This window comes from Mustelus asterias, chromosome 10, assembly GCF_964213995.1.
Source record: "Mustelus asterias chromosome 10, sMusAst1.hap1.1, whole genome shotgun sequence".
Taxonomy (NCBI): Eukaryota; Metazoa; Chordata; class Chondrichthyes; order Carcharhiniformes; family Triakidae; genus Mustelus; species Mustelus asterias.
The window spans coordinates 59,227,021-59,247,661 of NC_135810.1; the positions used below are offsets into that span (position 1 = coordinate 59,227,021).

The 20,641-nt window shown below is 40.9% G+C and overlaps 1 protein-coding gene across 1 annotated transcript in view; it reads left to right on the forward strand.

Annotated features, from left to right (window-relative positions):
* Positions 1-20,641, forward strand: part of mtmr2 (myotubularin related protein 2) — a 68,146-nt gene that overhangs the window by 11,849 nt on the left and 35,656 nt on the right. The window contains exons 3-4 of the mRNA XM_078221774.1: positions 4,286-4,380; positions 13,688-13,798. Of these exons, the coding sequence (XP_078077900.1) occupies positions 4,286-4,380; positions 13,688-13,798 (206 nt within the window). The remainder of the gene's footprint in view (positions 1-4,285; positions 4,381-13,687; positions 13,799-20,641) is intronic.

The window sequence follows — 20,641 nt, forward strand, 5'->3', positions numbered from 1 at the left end:
AGAGACTCTGAGCAAGTATTTCACAGAAGACAATCAAAATGTCCCAATAATAGTAGAAAAACGGAGGAATGTATAATAATCATAACCACGAAAGAAAACGTGTCGGCAAATAATGAGACTAAGTGCTGACAAGTCGCCTGGGGCTGATGGCCTGCATCCAAGGGTCAAAACAAGGGACTGTAGAGAAAGTAGGTTCATTGGTTGTAATCTTTCAAAATTCCCTAGATTGTGGCCCGATCCCAGTGCATTGGGAAACCACTGGTGTAACTCCGCTATTCAAGAAAGGAGAATGTCAGAAAACAGGAATCTAGAGCCCGTTAACCTAACATCTGGCATTGGAAAATGCTAGAATGAATTAAGGAGGTAGCAGGCAGAACATTAAGTCAGCATGGTTTTATGAAATGAAAATCATGTTTGTCAAATTTATTAAGTTACTTGAGGATATAACAAGCTGGTTAGATAAAGGGGAACCAGTAACTGCAGTGTATTTGAAACTCCAGAAGGCTTTGGATAAGGTGCCAGATGAAAGGTTACTTACTCATGATGTTGGGGATAATATATTAGCATGGGAGAGAATTGGCTAACTAACAGAAAAGAGTTTGGATAAATTAATACTTTTCAAGTTGGCAAGCTATCACCAGTGGTGTGCCACAGATCTCAATGACAGGGCCTCAACTATGTACAGTCTATATTGTATGAATGATTTTGTTGAAGGAATTGAGTGCATTGTAGCCAAATGTTTTGTTGTTATAAATTTAGATGGGAAAGCAAGTTTGAGGAAGACACAGTCTGCAGAGAAGTAGATAAGTTGAGTGGGGAAAAATATTGGTAGATCGAGTTCAATGTCCACTTTGATAGGAAGAATAGAAAACAACATATTTAAATTGAGAGAGACTAGAAAATGCTGCAGTACAGAGGGATCTGTACTTTAAATGAAGCAGAAATTTGGATGCATGTACAGCAAGTAATTAGGGAGATAAATGGAATGTTGTCCTTTATTTTGAGAGGATGGAGTATTAAAGTAGGGTAGTCTTGCTACAATGATGCAGGACATTGAGACACCTAGAGTATTATGTACAGTTTTTGTCTTATTTAAGGAGGGGTATAGTATTTTTTTAAAAGTTTATTGGTGTCACAAATAGGCTTACATTAACACTGCAATTTAGTGAAGGTTCACTAGGCTGATTCTTGGGATACAGTGATTGCCTACGAGCAAAGGTGGAGTGGGTTCGGCCTTTACTTACTGGAGTTTAGAAGAATGAGAGATCATCATATTGAAACATACAGGTACTGAGATGGCAGTTTAGTTACAGATTACAGGTACTGAGATGACTTGGATAGGTTAGATGTTGAGAGAAAGTTTCCCTTCATCAGGGAATCTGGAATTAGGGTGCATAATTTCAGGATGAGAGGTCTCTCATTAGAGATGGAGATGAGGAGGAATTTATTTTCTTGAGGGTAATAAATCTTTGAAATTCTCTACCTGGAGAGCTGTGGAGGCTGAGTCATTGAATATATTCTAGGCTGAGATAGATACTTTTAGAACGAGGGGAGTTAAGAGTTATGGGGATCAGACAAAAAAGTGGAATTGAGGCCGAGATCAGATCAACTATGATCTTACTGAATAGCCGTACAGGCTATGGGGATGTGTGGTCTATTCCTGCTATTTCTTCTGTTCTTGTGTCCTTAATGTTCAGTTAGCTGTACCAATGAAACATTTGTATTCTAGTTGGTTTCTGTTTAGTTTTTCCAAATTATTTGTAGAAGCACTCAACAACAATTTTCAAAAGTTAAATTAAAACACTTTTGAGAGTGTGTCTGTGTGTGTATATATATATATATGTGTCTACTTAAATTTTTATTTGACACTTTCATAATTTTTAGCTCACTTTCAACTTCCTAATATTTAATTGAAGACTACATTGGAACTTACAGTACCAGAAAAGATCATTACATAAATGCTTAAATGAAAACCTGAGGTTTTAGATTTGTTCATAAGCTTTGGCTGAATGGAATCTTTTTAAAGCATTTCAGTGTAACCCAAGTCCATCACCCTAGCAATTCAGCCAATATATACAGGTTGAGTCCATCTAACCAGAAATATCACCCAGATATACCTTATCTATCCTTCAATGATTTTTTTTTCAATCTGCTTTTGGATTTGCTGAAATAAGCAGTCAATTCCATTCATTTATCTCCCTGCATGGAGGAGTTAAATTGAGACACTCTCCTCATTTGAGGCTGTGATCTCTTGCAGGATTTGTAAGACATTCGATATTTTAAGGAATTTACTGAATAAAGGAGTTGTGAAAAGGAACTGGAGAGAGGAGAACGTGGTGCCACTTCAGAAGAAACAGGAGGATAATCCAGGGATATGTTGACCTGTTGGTTGTGGATAAAATATAAAGCACTCTGGAAGTGAATAAAGATAGAAAAAACACTGCATTAATTGTTAACATGGCTTGATGAATGGTTGATTTTGCTTGACAGATCTGTCAGAGTTCTTTGAAAGTATAACTGAGTCAGTTCACAAGGGAAATTTGGAAAATATATTGTAGATGTATTAAAGTATTCAACATTGTATTTTTGGAATTTACTTCATACAGTTAGTTGTGTGACACAAATTAGAGGACGTGCTTTTCAAATGAAGTGTGGTTCAGGGGACAATCAGAGAGATGTTCAGCATGGAACACCAGAATTGGTTAGATATAGAAATGAATAATTTGAGGAAGGGATGTGAATAAAGCTTATGTTGGCAGATGATATCCAACTTTGACAGGTAGTAAACAGTAGGAAGATGTTGATTACTTTCAGGGTTCAGGGGAAGATGTTAAACATAGCGGAGTCAAAATTCTTGAAAATGAGGAAAGGAAACAAACTTCAAGAGTACTCCATAAATAAGAAACAACCTAAGAGAAGTCACAATGGTTTTGGTGGAAAAGACAAACAGGAGGCAATCTTACCAAAATATTCTAAGTGCCGAGCGAGCATGAATACGGGAGAGTTTCAGACCCAATTTTTTGGCGAGAGAAAAATTTAAATATTATCACACGTAGAAAACAGAATGAGGCAAAGTGTGATTCTCGCTGGTAGAGGAAGTGGATGGATTTTTTTCATGCCAGGAAGCCAGTTTCTGACAACTAGAGTGCGCATGCGTCTGATCTCCCAATGCACTACTGTGTACAAAAGTACACAGTCAGTGCACTGGGAGATTGTCATCCCCCACCCCCCTTCCCCCGATATCACCTCCCCTCATGCCTGCCTGATCAATTGTGCCCCCCTGCCCCCAGTGGGCACTGCCAGGATCCCAGGCTGGCACTGCCCCGACCACCCAGGGGGCCTCAATTTCTGGAACTTCTGGGAAGGTTGAGTACACTTCTGGATACTACACCACAAGGCATATTCCAGACTCTGAGGAAGTCTGATCTTTTGAGTCTGGATGGTTGGAAATGATCATCCTTGAGACGAAACATCCCAAAGCCTTGTTCGTCGTGGCCGGGGACTTCAATCAGGTGAAACTCGAGCATCCTACCAAGATACCAACAATTCCTGTTCCACCAAAGGCCCAAACGCCCTAGATCACTGCTACACAAATATCAAACATGCCTACCGCTCTATCGCCCGCCCACATTTTGGCAAATCAGACCACAAGGCTGTGCTCCCAGCTTACAAGCAAAAACAGAAGCGCGAGAATCCATCAAAGAAAATCGTGCAGTGTTGGTCTGAGGAATCGGATGATCTCCTATGGGACTGCTTAGAGTTAGTGGACTGGTCAGTGTTTAAAAACTCTGCAACCAGCCTGAACGAGTATGCCACTACAGTAACTGACTTCATCAGTAAGTGGTGTAGAAGACTGTGTGCCAAAAAAGCAATTTCATGTACATTCAAGCCAATGGCTCAACAACCACTGTAAAAGAATGTAATACTGAAAAGGAATCCAAAGCAACTTACTGTAGCCTTGTGAGTCATAAAGTTGAGGGCATGATTGCAACTCCCAGTTTGAAACAATGTTGCGCAGTAAAATATTGTCCTGTCCTATAACGTAGTTTGTGAATTTGCCAGCATAGCGTTAGACTAATTAATCCTGTGGCTTCATTTCACTGGCTATCGGCAAATTTGTAATTTGAATTATAATAAAATGAAGGTTACTTTATTGCGAATAGTTTGTGGTAATGCTTTGTGGTGTACTATGCATAGTGAAAAATAATCTACTGTGTTAATTTTTCAATGTAGTTACATTTGCATGCAGTTTTTTAACAACAACCCACTTATTTTGTCTTCACAGCCAAGGATGTTACTTACATTTGCCCTTTCACTGGCACTATAAGGGGAACACTGACTGTCACAAACTACAGACTCTATTTCAAAAGCTTGGAACGGGTAATATGTTAAAAATATGTTATGTTACACAAGTTGGGAATGGTCAGTATTTCTTTCCAGGTTTTTTTTAACTTGGGGGAATTGTCACTTTTTACAAAGGCTAAAGTTGGATGGAAATATTCAGGAATAGAAAATAAAACTTAGAAGAGGAAATATGATTTTTTTTGTCACAGTAGAATTTCTGTTAATATGCATAAATTGAATAGCCCCTTTGTTGTACAATGAAAGTTGATGAATTAATGTGGTAAAATTCCTTTCTAGGGGACTAGTGCAGTCAGCTTATTATCAGTAGTAGGAAATATAATGGAATCTTAACTGAAAGAGAAAATAAGAAAACATCCAGAAATCAGAAATATTCCATGAGTCATTGGCATGGATTACAAAAGAAAAAGTCTAGTTTTACCAACCTCATGGAATTATTTGAAGAGGTTAGCGAGAGAGTAGGCAAGGATGATACAGTAGATGTTGAATATCTAGATTTCCAAAAGACTTTTGATAGCATAATAGACTAATAAATAAACACAGTGCATGCAAAGTCAGAGGACAAGTAACAGAATGGATAGTTAACTGGCTGTAAGACTGAAAACTGAGAATGGGGTAAAATGGTCAAAATTGGGATTCCAAAAGGACAGTGTTGGGACCATTTTTCTTTACAATTTATATTAACAATAAAAATTTTGGAATCAAAATGCAAAATTTCTAAATAATATCAAATTGAGATTTGGAGTGTGGGATAGTCATTAATAAGCTTGCAGAATGGGCATATTGGTAAATCAATTTCAGTGTAGATAAGTGAGATATTACATTGTGGTAAGAAAAGTAAGGAGATACTATGTAAAGAGACTGGGAAAAAAGGGTCTGTATTCTCTAGAATTTCGAAGAATGACAGATGATCTCATTGAAACCCCTAGGGTGGTTGTAGAGAGTTGTTTTTCAAACTGGAGGCCCGTGACCAGCGGTTTGCCTCAGGGATCAGTGCTGAGCCCACTGTTATTTGTCATTTATATTAATGATTTGGATGAGAATATAAGGGGCATGGTTAGTAAGTTTGCAGATGACACCAAGATTGGTGGCATGGTGGACAGTGAGGAAGGTTATCTCCAATTGCAGCGGGATCTTGATCAATTGGGCCAGTGGGCTGACGAATGGCAGATGGAGTTTAATTTAGACAAATGCGAGGTAATGCATTTTGGTAGATTGAACCAGGGCAGGACTTATTCAGTTAATGGTAGGGCATTGGGGAGAGTTACAGAACAAAGAGATCTCGGGGTACATGTTCATAGCTCCTTGAAAGTGGAGTCACAGATGGACAGAGTGGTGAAGAAGGCATTCGGCATGCTTGGTTTCATCGGTCAGAACATTGAATACAGGAGTTGGGATGTCTTGTTAAAGTTGTACAAGACATTGGTAAGGCCACACTTGGAATACTTTGTGCAATTCTGGTCACCCTATTATAGAAAGGATATTATTAAACTAGAAAGAGTGCAGAAAAGATTTACTAGGATGCTACCGGGACTTGATGGATTTATAAGGAGAGGCTGAATAGACTGGGACTTTTTTCTCTGGAGCGTAGGAGGCTGAGGGGTGACCTTATAGAGGTCTATAAAATAATGAGGGGCATAGACAAGGTAGGTAGTCAATATATTTTCCCAAAGGTAGGGGAGTCTAAAACTAAAGGGCATAGGTTTAAGGTGAGAGGGGAGAGATACGAAAGTGTCCAGAGGGGCAATTTTTTCACACGCAGGGTGGTGAGTGTCTGGAACAAGATGCCAGAGGTGGTAGTAGAGGCAGGTACAGTTTTGTCTTTTAAAAAGCATTTAGATAATTACATGGGTACGATGGGTATAGAGGGATATGGGCCAAATGCGGGCAATTGGGATTAGTTTAGGGTCTTTTTAAAAAAAAAAAAGGGCGGCATGGACAAGTTGGGCCGAAGGGCCTGTTTCCATGCTGTAAACTTCTATGACTCTATGGAACCTATGAAGTACTTAAAGGGATGGACAGAATAAACACAGATAAAATGTTACCGCTAGTTGGGGAGTCGAGAACCAGGGGACACAATTTTAAAAAGGGGTAAGCCATTTAGGACTAAGAGGAGGAGAATTTATTTTACTCAGAGGGTTGAGAGTCATTGAAATTCTCTATATCTGAGGGCTTTGGAAGGTCAGTCATTGACACTTACAGATTTCTAACTATCAATGACATAAAGAATATGGGGATAGTGTGAAGGAAAAGGCATTGAAGTAAATGATCGGCCATAATTGTATTGAATGATAGAATAAGCTCAGTGGGCTGAATGGCCTATTCCTCCTCTTGTGCTCATATAAGACCACAAGATATAGGAGCAGAATTAGACCATTTGGCCCATTGAGTCTTCTCCGCCATTCGATCATAGCTGATATGATTCTCATCCCCATTCTCCTGTCTTCTCCCCGTAACCCTTGATCCCCTTATTGATTAAGAATCTATCTATTTCTGTCTTAAAGACACTCGATGACCTAGCCTCCACAGCCCTCTGTGGTAATGAGTTCCACAGATTCACCACGCTCTGTTTGAAGAAATTCCTCCTCATCTCAGTTTTAATGGAGTGTCCCTTCACTCTGAGGTTGTGCCTTCAAGTTCTAGCCTCTCCTACTAGTGGAAACATTCCCCCCCCACCCTCCCCATCCTTCCAAACTCCATCGGGTTTAGACCCAGGCTCCTCATATGACAAACCCTTCATTCTTGGGATCATTCTTGTGAACTTCCTCTGGACCCCCTCCAAAGCCAGCGCATTCTTCCTTGGGTATGGGGCCCAAAATTGCTCACAATATTCCAAATGGGGTCTGACCAGAGCCTTATAAGGCCTCAGCAATACATCCCTACTCTTGTATTCTAGCCCTCCAGAAATGAATGCTAACATTGAATTTGTCCCCCTAACTGCCAACTGAACCTGCAGGTTAATCTTGAGAGCCCTGAACCAGGACTCCCAAGTCCCTTTATGCTTCAGATTTCTGAAGACTTTCCCCATTTAGAAAATAGTCTACGTCCCTATTCTCCCTACCAAAGTGCATAACCTCACACTTTCCCACGTTGTATTCCATCTGCCACTTCTTTGCCCATTCTCCTCACCTGTCCAAGTCATTCTGCAGCCTCACCACTGTCCTCCTCATATGTCATGTATTACTTGCAAAATAATCTAAAGGGAATGGAGGAGCAAACAGATATAGGAAAACAATTAGACAGATCACAAGTTGCAACACTGCTCTGTAGGCCATAACAAAGCATGAGGCTTCATTTCTAGAAGGATAGAATTGAAAAATTGACATGTTGTACTAAACCTGTTTCGGGCCTTTGTTAGTCCACACCCTGAGTTCTGTGTAACAAATTTGTTCAACATATTGTAGAAAAGATATAAAAATATAGAGGGTACTAAAAGGATTTACAAGGATGATACTAAAACTGGAGATATTTACAGTTATGAAAGGAATTTGATAGAGTAAACAGTGTTTCCACTTGTGGGGAAGAACAAAATGAGAGGCCAATTATATAAAGTAGTCAGCAAAAAAATGTGGAATTCCAGAGAAACTTCTTCATCCAGAGAGTGATGAAGTGATCGAGTCAAATGGTATAGATGTATTTAAGGAAAAACTAGATAAGCATGTGATGGAGAGTGAAATGGGGGGCTTATGCTGATTGTTGGATGAGGAAGAATGTGAGGAGGCTCAAGGGGACGGAATGATCTGTCTATGGGCGAAATATGCAGGTACAGTATCTTAAAAAGGGCAACTTCAATACTGAGGCCATGCCAGATTTTGAATCTTGCCTGATTTCGGGTCAGGTGATTGGGGCCAAGCTGAGTTGGGTGGGGTCAAGGGTCGCTTGGAGCACAGGAATAGAATGGTGAACAGATAACTAGTGCTGTGCCTCACCGTGCCAATGCAACATGTCCAGATAAGTATGCATGACATTCTTAAAATGTCTGGTTTTCAAACAACTCTGGTTTTTGGACAGCTGGATTTGAGATTCTGTACCTAAATTCCATGTAAAATATATTAATCAGACATGACAATTAAGCCAAGGAAATATAAAACAAATTAAATTAATCGTTGCTGAAAAAAAGAGAGATGCTGTCAAAGCTTTTCATCTTGCATTCATCAAGATAGAAACAAGATTTATTGGCAAGTGGACTCTGGTGGAGGTGTCTAGTTAGAATCACAGAACCATAGAAAGGTTATGGTGCAGAAAGAGGCCATTGTGGCTGAGCTGGCCGAAAAAGAGGAAAAGGTGAAACCAGCCACTCATTTTAAACTTGCTTTCCAGCACCTAGTCCATAGTCCTGCTGGTCACAACTTCAGATGCAGATCCAGGGACCTTTTAAATGAGTTGAAAAAAAAGTGCCTCACTAGAACATAGAACATTACAGTGCAGTACAGGCCCTTCGGGCCTCGATGTTGCGCCGACCAGTGAAACCAATCTAAAGCCCCTCTAATCTACACTCTTCCAATATCATCCATATGTTTCTCCAATAACCATTTGAATGCACTACATGGCCTTGTTGTTTGCATGACTTGTTTCCCCACTTCAGCGGTCACAGGCATTCAGCCTCTGATCTCCGGATAAGCGTTCTCCAAGGCTGCCTTCACGACACACGACAGCGCAGAGTCGCTGAGCAGAGACTGATAGCCAGGTTCCGCACACATGAGGACGGCCTCAACCGGGATATTGGGTTCATGTCACACTATCTGTAACCCCCACAACCTGCCTGGATGTGCAAAATCTCACTAGCTGTCCTGTCTGGAGACAATACACATCTCTTTAACATGTGCTTAATGCTCCCTCCACTCACATTGTCTGTACCTTTAAGACTTGATTAGCTGTAAAGATTCACATTCCAATCATTATTCATGTAAATTGAGTTTGTGTCTTTGTGCCCTGTTTGTAATCAGAACTCCCACCCACCTGATGAAGGAACAGCCTGTTCCGAAAACTAGTGGCCTTTGCTACCAAATAAACCTGTTGGACTTTAACCTGGTGTTGTTAGACTTCTTATTGTTGTTTGCAAACAGAGTATGTCCACGCATTGCATCTTTTTCATCTAAACAGGGCAGGCATTTTCTGGTTCAATCCTAGTTAATTCCTCAAGGCAATGCCTATGTAATTATCCACTTGTTTGGTTTAAATTTAACCAAAAGCTTGGCACTGAACAGTTCCCTGGTAAGTTCTCCGTGGCAAAGCCTTCACCAATCAGGGTATACTTGCCAACCAGTTTTGCTCTTCCTCCCTCTTCTCGTGCAGTTTCAATTTTTGTTCCCTTTGAGATTTGGTATTTTTGTGTTTGTCCTGATGTGGACAAGATGAAAAGCTTTGAAAACCATATTTTCAACAGTACTCCAGTTCTGTAATACCAAGTGACTAAAAATTATTTATCATCAAAGAAAGATAAAGTACAAATATCAGAAGAAACTCATTCATCCCTTAACTTTAATTCAGGATTGTGTAACTTAAATAGGTGCTTTATTAGTGCTTTATTAGTGCATGCATGCCCATTTTAAAATGTGGTACCCAAAATTGTACACGGTTCTCACTGTAGTCTGATTACTGTTTTAAAAATCCTCAGTATAACTCTGTTTTGGCTACATATTCCAACATTCTTGTGCTTTACCTGATTGCTTCTCCACATTGGCTTGGTATTGAAAGTGGTTTTGTTCCCAGGTCATTTATATTTTTCACCCAATATAGAATATCTTGCATTTTTCAGTATTGCATTTAAATGTCAGTCCAGTTGTCTCACAGATCTCAGACATGTCCAACTCATTAACTACATCCTTCCTACCTTACTCCGAGATTTGTGGGTACTGCCAGTCTTAACTGGGGCAAGAAAGCATCACTGAATCTTTACGATGATATCAATGTACATAGAGGTTTCCATTATCCCTAATGATATTCTGACATAGTTGCTCCAGGCAAAGTGTTCCCAGTTTATTGGAAACTGGCTTATGTGGTGCCTGTTCTCAAAGTGGCAAAGCTGATGTAGGCATCTACAGTCATTTAGTCTTGCACACTGGTAAAATAATGATTTATGTTGTCAGGAATGAACTTTGACATTACCTGTCCAACACCCCAGTAATCACCCTTTCAGAAAGGGAATGTTCTGCCTGACCAATCTTCCTGTATTTCTTTTGAGGAAGTGGCATCACATGAACTATGGAAAGTCCTGTGGACACTGTGTGCTAAAGTTCTAAAAATGCAAGCTTGGTTCAAGATTCTAGCTGGAGCTAGATTTTGAGCTACTTTGTATTACGACTGGTTTAAAGGGACAGCCACCTAGTTGAAATTTAGCTGTTGCAATTTGAAGTCGAAATAATAGACTATGCTTTACTGTAATATGGGCATACATCTGAAATTTGGAAACAACTGTTTTCTCAGCTTGGCATTCAAGCTTTGTGTGTAGCAGGTTGAGAGGAAACTGAGCTGTTTACCTTGCCCATCCACAGCTGATAAGCCAAACAGGTTTCCTTGATCGTTATCCTAATCATAGAATGGTTACAGCACAGATGGAGGCCAATCGGTCTATCATGTCTGATGCAGCTTTTTCAGAGACCATGTATTATGCTGGTTTTCTCAGCTAACACACAGACTCGTGGAGACAGTATTCTGATTAAAGATGTTTCTTTATTTCCCAAGCTTCGTCCACACACATGGGAGAGAGATTTTGGGCAGTCCAAATCTACTCTGAAATTACATCACTCTCAGTATTGCAATTATGCAATTTTCAAAAGCCATTTTTCCACCCTTTTGCTCACACCAACTGGGTATGAACCAATCATTATTAGTTTGGATTATTTACCATGGCCAATTACATTTACCCTCGACAGCATGGGACCTCATGAGTTTGCGAACTTTGGAAGCCTTTTTCACAGTCACCTGATGCTTTCCTATCGGGTGGAATGTATGTTCTATTCATCAGACCTTTGCAAAATATATTCCAGGCACTTCGTGACTTCACTCTAAATTAAATTAGTGATTTAGTCCCAGGTTATTCTGAATTCCCTCTTACAATGTCCAGGCTAGACCAACTAGCTAAGGTTGTTTTATGTTTCAAGAAAAGCAATGCTCCTATTACCAACTTCTGGAGAACCCCACTATATGCCTTCCTCTCGTCTGAAAAAACAACTGTTTGTCAATATTCTCTGTGTCCTGTGACTCAGCCAACTTTGGCAAATGCTGCCACTGTCCCCTTTATCCCCTGGGCTTCAGTTTTGCTGGAAAGTCTATTGTGTGGCATTTTATCAAATACTTTTTGAAAGTCCATATTTATCTCATCAACCTCCTCTCTCTTACCTCATCAAAAAAATCTTTTGCAAAACATGATTTGACTTGATTTGAGTAACTATTAATTTTGTCCCTGGCAATCATTTCTAAAAGCTAGCCTAGAGCTGCAGGGCTTTATCCTTGCAGCCCTTTTGAATAATATTTGTAATTTTCCAGGCCTCTGGCACATTCTTGTTTCTAAGGAGGGTTAGAAGATTGTGGTCAGTACCTCCCCATTTTCACCCTAACTTCTTGCAGCATCCTTGGACATATCTTGTCCATCCCTGGTGAGATATTAAGTTCACGAATGGCAATGGTCTTGTGGATGATTTCAAGGATAATCAGCCTGTATGTTGGAGAATGCATTACCCTGATGCTAATTTGCTATAAAATGAGCCTGAGCATAGCTTCTAAGAATCCAGTCTAATGGTATTGTTATAAATAACCTCTGAAATATATCTTTCAGAGTGGCACAACAATGCTACATTACTGTAGCCATTCTGAAACATTGATTGCTGGCAGTTTTGGGTGAGCAAGGGAGTGCTAATCTCTTTGTAAAAATCAAATCTTTGTTTGTATTTAGCATTTAACTGAAATTTGCTGTCTAATTTCTAAATTTCCCAACTTTAAGCAAGATTTTCAGGACTCCACTACAAGAGGAGTTGAAGTTAGCTAATTAAAGAAAGCTGCTTAAACCAGTTTTTCTGTAACTGGGCCAGCTAACTGCTTGATCTCAGCAGGGTATATAAGCAGCCACTTCTATGTGACTTTGAACAGAGTGCTGAGAGTTGGATGATTAGGGAGTTGGGGGAGAAGGGGAAGAAGGTGCTCTTTTGCTTTTGCCTTTTCTAGCTTTACCACTCTGTCGGAGTTGGTTCTTGCTCAACCACAGTGGTAGAAGCTAACTATTCAGTGAGTATCTGATAAGGGTTAAGGTGCATTCTATTCCTAAGGTTTAAAAAAAATACTAACTGGTGGTGCAATTGACAAAATATATAGAAAAAAGAAAAACAAAAAAGTGAATAATATAACTAAGTAGTTAATTAAAATACATTAAGGATGGCAAGACAGATGATGTGTCACAGTCTCAGCATGTGGGAGCTCCGGGATGCCTGTGTGATCCAGGACAAACATCTGCAGGAAGTGTTTATGGCTTGAGGAGCTTTGACTCAGACATTGAACTGGAGGCTGAGTTGTAGACACTGTGATGCATCAGGAAGGAGGAAAGTTACCTGGATGTTTTATACCAGGAGGCAGTCATGCCACTTAGGAGAGGGTCTTCTGATGTGGTTATTGATCAGGGGCAGGTGTGATTGCAACTGAGGCAGGTAAGGGGACACAGAAGGCAGAAATGCCAAAGCCTCAGCCTTTGCAATTATCCAACAGACTTGAGGTTCTCTTAGCTTGTTTGGATGAGAGGTGGGGATAGCAAGATGGACGAGCAAACTAACCATGGCACAGAAAAGGATTCATGTGTGGGGGTGGGGGTACAAAAAGGAATATAGTTGTAGTAGAGGACAGTATACTAAGGGGGATTGCTGTTTCTCTGCAGTAAAGGGTAAGAGTCCAGACGGCTGTGATACCTTCCAGGGTTCAGAACATCTGTTCAGGACTGGCGAGGAACTTGCTGAGGGTGGGGGTCCAGTTGCCATGGTCATGCAGATACCGATAACATAGGTAGAACTAGGAAAGATAAGTTGTATGAGGAGCTAGGCATTAAATTAAAAAGCAGAACCTCAAGCGGTGATATGTGGGTGACCTATTCCTGTTCCTAGTTTGTATGTTTGTATGCATGTCCGTATGCTATATTTATTTTCATGAGTAATTTGTATATCCCAAAGATGATAAAACAGTGTGGTGGTTTCATACTCTTATTATATAATTGATAGCTTGTGTGAGATAATTTATCTAAGTATTGCCCTTCAGTACTGCATAGTGTTTATATTCACTTATTTATTCAAGTTGAAGTGGCTTTGTTCAAGTACTTTTGACATTTTTTTAATAATTGATATAGGACCCACCTTTTGTTCTTGATGTTCCCCTGGGTGTGATCAGCCGTGTTGAAAAGATTGGTGGGGCATCCAGTCGAGGGGAAAACTCTTACGGTCTTGAAATCTTCTGTAAGGTTGGTACTTGTATTGACAATGTTGGTGAGCATACAATTTTTTTTACATTTTCTGCTTTTACTCATTACTATTCTATAGGTATTGTGCTAATTCACTATGCCATAACATACATCATTCCACCTCTTATTTTGTACTCACCAGTGAGTGTATTTGGTACATAGTTTGTATCGTTCTTGCTTCATAGTGCTGTTCTGAGAAATGTGTGCAGTTTTATGAAATCATTTGCAAAAGCACAAATAACAGGTACTTGGGATTTAAATAGCTTCTTTGATGTCATAGAACATATATTGATGCAATCTCTTTATTAGTCCACTTAGTGGATTAGTTAGTATTGAATTTTTTCCTCAGGCAGAATGTTTGACCACTGGAAAGGCTCACATTATCATGACTTCTGTATACATGAACTGAGAAACTCGATATTCCATGCGTTTCCCTCCACTCAGGTTGGCCTTCACACTGACGTATATTGTTGCATAAAATGTGCAAAACATCATTAAACATCTGCATGAAAGCGGGAGTCTTTAACTGTAGTGAACGATTTTTCCAGTCTTAAGGTGCATGTTTTGCACAGCATTAGTTCCGCCCTTTAAAATGAGCATTGATGCTGAGTTCTGTGCAGAAGGAAGATAGTAAAAAGGCAATGGAGGATTTTCTGTATTCACTAGAAGATGGTTATTAAATGCTTATTAGCAGCAGAATCATTGGGCGGCATTCTCCGGTCTCATCCGTGGCAGGACCTTTTGCCAGTGAGAACAAAAAATTTGGCATTCCAGCCAAAACTGCATTCACTTTCAGCGACTCCAGGAAATCCTAGCTGCGAATCAGGACTGAAGATTTTGGTCATTATCTCTAATTTAGAAAACCAACTGTAAAAATTTACAAATTTCAACAGAAACTGGGAGGGCGGGGGGAGAACAGTGGGGGGCAGTGGCGGCACTCCATAGATGCGCTGGGGAAATCCCCTTCAGAGATCAGAAGTTCACAGTTTTTAGTTTTACTTTTATTTATTAGTGTCACAAGTAGCCTTGCATTAACAGAAATGAAGTTACTGTGAAAATCCCTTAGTCACCACACTCCGGCACCTGTTCGGGTACAGTGAGGGAGAATTTAGCATGGCCAATGCACCTGGCCGGCATGTCTTTCGGACTGAAGAAACCGGAGCACCCAGAGGAAACCCACGCAGACATGGGGAGAACGTGCAGACTCGTACAGACAGTGATCCAAGCCGGGGGGGAATTGAACCTGGGTCCCTGGCGCTGTGAGGCAGCAGTGCTAATCACTGTACCATGACAGGTGAGGTGTGCATGACAGTTACCTGGAAGTGCAAACTTTCACATGGCAGTCACCCTGCACTGGGAACTACCCAAAAATGTGATTTAAATTGCAAGCTTCAGATGGCTCTGACTGTCATACAAAAATTGTTATCCAGAAAAAGTTAGAGGAATTAAAGACTCATATAATTTCTGGGTAAATATTGTACAGACCTTCCCCGACCCCAGAGGTGTTGCCCCCTTTGACTTACCTGGTTTCCAGCAGCCAGTGCTGTAGCATAAAGGCATGGCCTCCTTTGCATCCAACAGAGTTGTCCATTGACGCTTGGCCCCAGGCACATGTTGCACTACTTGGATCTCACCCGGTTAGAGTCGGAAGGTGACGCGAAACAGGAAATTAAGGTAAAACAGGAGCAGAATGGCAATCTGATTCCGATTGCTTCTCCGATGAAGTTCGGACCCATAGTTCCTCATTAGCTCAAAGTTGGTGAGCATGTAACTTCAAGCTGGAGTACGGCAATGATGACGAGTCAATCGAGAAGCAGAAGCCACATTGTTTCTGACTCAAGTCTACTCGCAACTTCTAAGCACTTCCTTAGCAGGTATACTAGGTTTAATAGGCAAGGATGAGGTTGAAAAGAACCTTCTCCAGCATGACTAAGCCAGACTAGGGAGCTTATTTTACATTTTGAGCATAGCTCTTCCAAATTAACAATGTGAGCATTCATGATAGGTGCTCTCACTGTACCTTAGAATCTATTTCAGTACGACCCTCCAGCAGTGTTAATGAATTTAACATGAGTTAATTGGGCACCACAGTGCTAGCCAGTCTTACTATACAGGCAAGGCTGACGGATTGATCGATACCTTAGAATGTGCTCTGACCAGCCTCAAGTTACTCCATAAATAGTGCTCTATTATTTGCAGGTTGAATCCCTTAGATGAGGAAGTACGTAAGCTGATCTCTGGCTAGCAGGTTCCACCTTTGACTCGACTCTCTATACTTGCTCCTCAAAAATTCATCCAGTCTCCTTCATTCTTATTTTATTACATTTCTTGCGTGGCTGTACTTGTGCAGGTACTAAGAACAAGTGGAATGAATGCAAATGTTGCAACCAGTGGCAACACTTGGGAATGCCTCTGAATGTTGCATGATATCACTTTGAGTAGTACCTGTGGGAGCAGAATCTTTGAATGTTTCAAAGGTAGAGATCGATAAATTCTTGATGAGCAAGGTGGTTATCAGGGGTAGGCTCCCACTGTAATGTCTGCCATCTCATGGGGGAAACTAGAACTAGGGGCCAAGTTTAAAAGTGGTTTTAAAATATTTAAAGTTTTAAAATGATCCCATTTAAGACAGATGAGGAGGAATTTCTCCTCTGAGGGACATTAGCCTTTGAATCCTCTTTCCCCAGCAAGCAGTGGAGGTGAGGGCTATTGAATATGTTCAAGGCTGGATTAGACAGACCTTTAATTGACAAGGGTCTCAAAAGATATGGGGGACAGATTGGAAAGTGGAATTAAGGCAGCAATTAGATCAGTCATGCTTGGTGCAAATGCATAGAGCCTTGGTGAGACCGCAGCTGGAGTATTGTGTACAGTTTTGTTCCTTACCTACGGAAGGATATGCTTGCCATAGAGGGACTGCAAAGAAGTTCACCTTACTGATCCTTGGGATGGCAAGATTGACCTAGAGAGATTGAGGAGACTGGGCCTGTATTCTCCAGAATTTAGAAGAATGAGAAGTGATCTCATTGAAGCAAACAAAACTCTTCCAGAGCTCAATAGAGTGGATGTAAGAAGGAAAGGGGGAGTGGGGGGAGGGGGCCAGAACCAGAGGACAGTGTCTCAGGATAAGAGAAAGGTCATTTAGGACTGAGATGAGGATGGATTTCTTCATCGAGAGCGTGGTGAATCTTTTGGAATTCTCTACCCTAAAGGGTATGACTGGCGGCTCAGTCATTTGAGTATATTCAAGACAGGGATTGATAGCTTTCGAAATATTAAAAATATCAAAAGGACATGCAAATTGTGCATGAAAATGACATTGAGATAGATGATCAGCCATGATCTAGTTGAATGGTGAAGGAGACTCGAGGGGCCATGTGGGTTACACCTGATTATAATTCCAATGTTCCTAACATTTTGTGATTAATCCACAAGGACACCAAGTCCCTCTAAACTGCAACATTCTGCTATATATCTCCATTTTAATAATATTCTGCTTTTCTATTCTTCCTGCCAAAGTGATTACCTCATATTTTACCATATTATACTTGCCAAATGTCTGCCTACTGCTTAGCCAGTCAATATCCCTTTGCTCTTTGTATCCTCCTCACAACTTGCTTTCCTACTGATTTTTGTATCATCAAATTTGGCTGCAATACAATCAGACCTTATATCCAAGTTATTAATATAGATCGTAAACAGTGGTGCTCAGCACTGATCTCTGTCTCAATCCCAAAAGTCGGTTTGCCAATCTGAAAATCACCTGACTTTACTGGCCGCATTCACCCCAAAACCGGAAAATCCCACATGAAGTCAATGGACCTCTGCATGAAACGATTCCCATGGCGGGCGAGATGGAAAAATTCCCCCCTGACTCTCTGGCCTGGATGTTTGCTCCCAAGGTGGGTGGACAGTGTCAAGAAAATTCCCACTCTGTGAACCTGCCTCAGGAGAAACAGCCCCGAGTGACCAGATGTTCGTTCCATGAGGTGGGTGCATCCTTAAAGTCAGACCTTCTACCCATGGAAAAAGTGTGGAGGCAGCCAGGGAATACCAAGTGCCAAGGCAGGTTGTTTAAAAGGCCTGCCTCGGTGCTCTGAGACTTTGCTCCCATTGTAATAACAGTAGTTGGGCTATTCAGCCCTCACCTCACTCATTCCCTATGCCCATTCATAAAACCATAGAAAAGATACACCATAGAAGGAGGCCATTTGGCCCATTTTGTCCATGCCAGCCTGAGGACACCAGGTGCTCTTTCTAATCCCACCTTCCTGCACCCGGCCCATAGCCCGATAGCTTACAGCACTTGGTGCAGATCCAGGTACTTTTTGAAAGGAGTTTAGGGCCTCTGCCTTAGGCAGTGAATTCCAGACACCTACTACCCTATGCGTAAAAAAAGTTCTTCCTCATGTTCCCTCAACACCTTCCACCTCTTATCTTGAATCTATGTCCCCTGGTTCTAGAATTCTCTGCAAAGGGAAACGATTTTATCCTGTCCACTCTATCACTTCCCCTCCATGCTAACTCCTGCCCTCAGTCACCTCCATGTCAAATTATGGCCCTCTACCCACACACAGAGCCCCTCATATCCTCCATGCCAACTTATGCACCATATCCACCTTTTTTTACACAGAGGGTGGTGGGGGCCTGGAATGTGCTGCCCAGTAGGGTGGTGGAGGCAGGCACGCTGACATCGTTTAAGACTTACCTGGATAGTCACATGAGCAGCCTGGGAATGGAGGGATACAAACGATCGGTCTAGTTGGACCAAGGAGCGGCACAGGCTTGGAGGGCCGAAGGGCCTGTTTCCTGTGCTGTACTGTTCTTTGTTCTCTTTGTTCTTTATGCACACTCATGTCTACTCTTAAAAATCATGCATTTCACATTGCGGGCTCCCCCCATTTATTACCTAGAGGGTTGTAGGGTCCTGCAACACTGTCTGAAAGGGTCGTAGAAGTGGGAATTCTAAACTCATTTAAAAGATAACTGGATATGCATCTGAAATGCTGCATTCTGCAGGGCTACAGACCAAATAATGGAAAGTGGGATTAGGTTGGGTGGCTCATTTTTTGTCCAGTGCAGATGCAATAGATCAAGTGGCTTCTTTCTGTACCGTAAACCTTCTATGTTTCTATGTGTGAATCACAGTCCATGCTTTTAGGCAAGTATACGATCTGTCAGAAATAGAGATGGATCTTTGGGATCCAGGGTCCAGGTGCTATTTTGGCTACGTGTGGAGTCTCCACAACTCCGTATAAACAAGGCCTCTGTTTCCTGTTAGTTAGCCAATTCTCTACCCATTTAATATAACATCCCAAACACCATGGGCTCTTATCTTGTGCAGTAACAGTTTATATGACGCTTTATCAAATGCCTCTTGGCAATCTAAACACACTACCTCGTTTGTGTCCTCTATATCTATCCTGCTGCTTACATCCTTCAAGAACTCCATTAAATTTTGTCAAATACTATTTTTCTTTCACAAAACCATTTAGATCCTGCCTGATATTATGATTTTCTAAATGTTCTGCTACCATCTCCTTAGCAATGGATTCTAGCATTTTCCCAACAACAGATATTAGGCTAATTGGCCCATAGTGTCCTCCTTTCTTTCTCCCTCTTTTCTCGAGTAGAGATGCTACATTTGTGGTTTTCCAGTCTGTCAGGCTTTTCAGAATCTAGGGAATTTTGGAAGATTACAACCAATGTAGCCACTATCTTTGCAACCACTTCCTTTAAATCTCTAGGATGCAGGCAATCTGGTCCAGGGGACTTATCAGCTGTTTGTCCCAGCAGTTTTTCCAGTACCTTTTCTCTAGTGATCTTGGATGGTGCATCAAAGAGTCTTTCTTTCTCAAAGGAATATCTTTTTGTTGAGAGTTTTGAAATATCTCCTTTAATGTCAGTCACTGTTTCTCTACATTCTTGCCTTTTAATCAATTTCTCATTACATTTTAGCCAGCTCTGTCTCTGTTTCAGACCCAAATTTCTCACCCTCAAACTGATTGTGAATTTTTACCACGGCTATGATCATTCTCACCTGGAGGATCCTTCATTACAAGGTCATTTCGACATTCCCAGGTCTAAAATAATCTGTTCCTTGTTGGTTCCAGAATGTATTGTTTTAAGAAACTGTCCTGAATGTACCACATGAACTCATCCTCTAGGCTAGGTTTGCCAGTTTGATTTGCACAATCTATACGAAGAATAATATCTCCCATCATTATTATACTACCATTCTTACAAACCACAGATTATTTCTTTATTTGTACTCCTTCCAACAGTGTCAGGCAACCTATCTCTTCACCAGACAGATTCTATGTTTTGATCCTTTTGAGAAGTTCCAGTTAAGTTGTAAAGAATATTTTTAAAAATTATTTTTGAGCTGTGGGTAACGCTGACAAGGTTGCATTTAGTGTTCATCCTTCACTACCCTGGAACAGTCCAGAAAGACCATCTTGAACCAGCAGTCCTTGCAATGATGATCCTCCTACAATGCTGGGTAGATCCAGTGAGCTGCCTTGGGATATTTAATTACATTAAAGGTGCTTTATAACGGCAAAGTATTATTGGATGGGTATTCCAGCATGACCTTGCCTGCTGAACAATCATAAAGCTGCAATATTCTCTGAATGCTTTGTCTAAGTAGTAATCAATATACAAGATGTTACAAGGAAACACTTTATGGCATGCATGTTTTGTCCCATTGTAAAAGGTACTAACGGTACAGAAAGAGGCCACTTGGCCCAGTGTGTCTGCACTTGGCAGATTTATTGGGTTGGGAACTTTTTTTAAAAACAGCATTGATTCTTTACACTATCTCTTTCCAGAACACTGCACCAA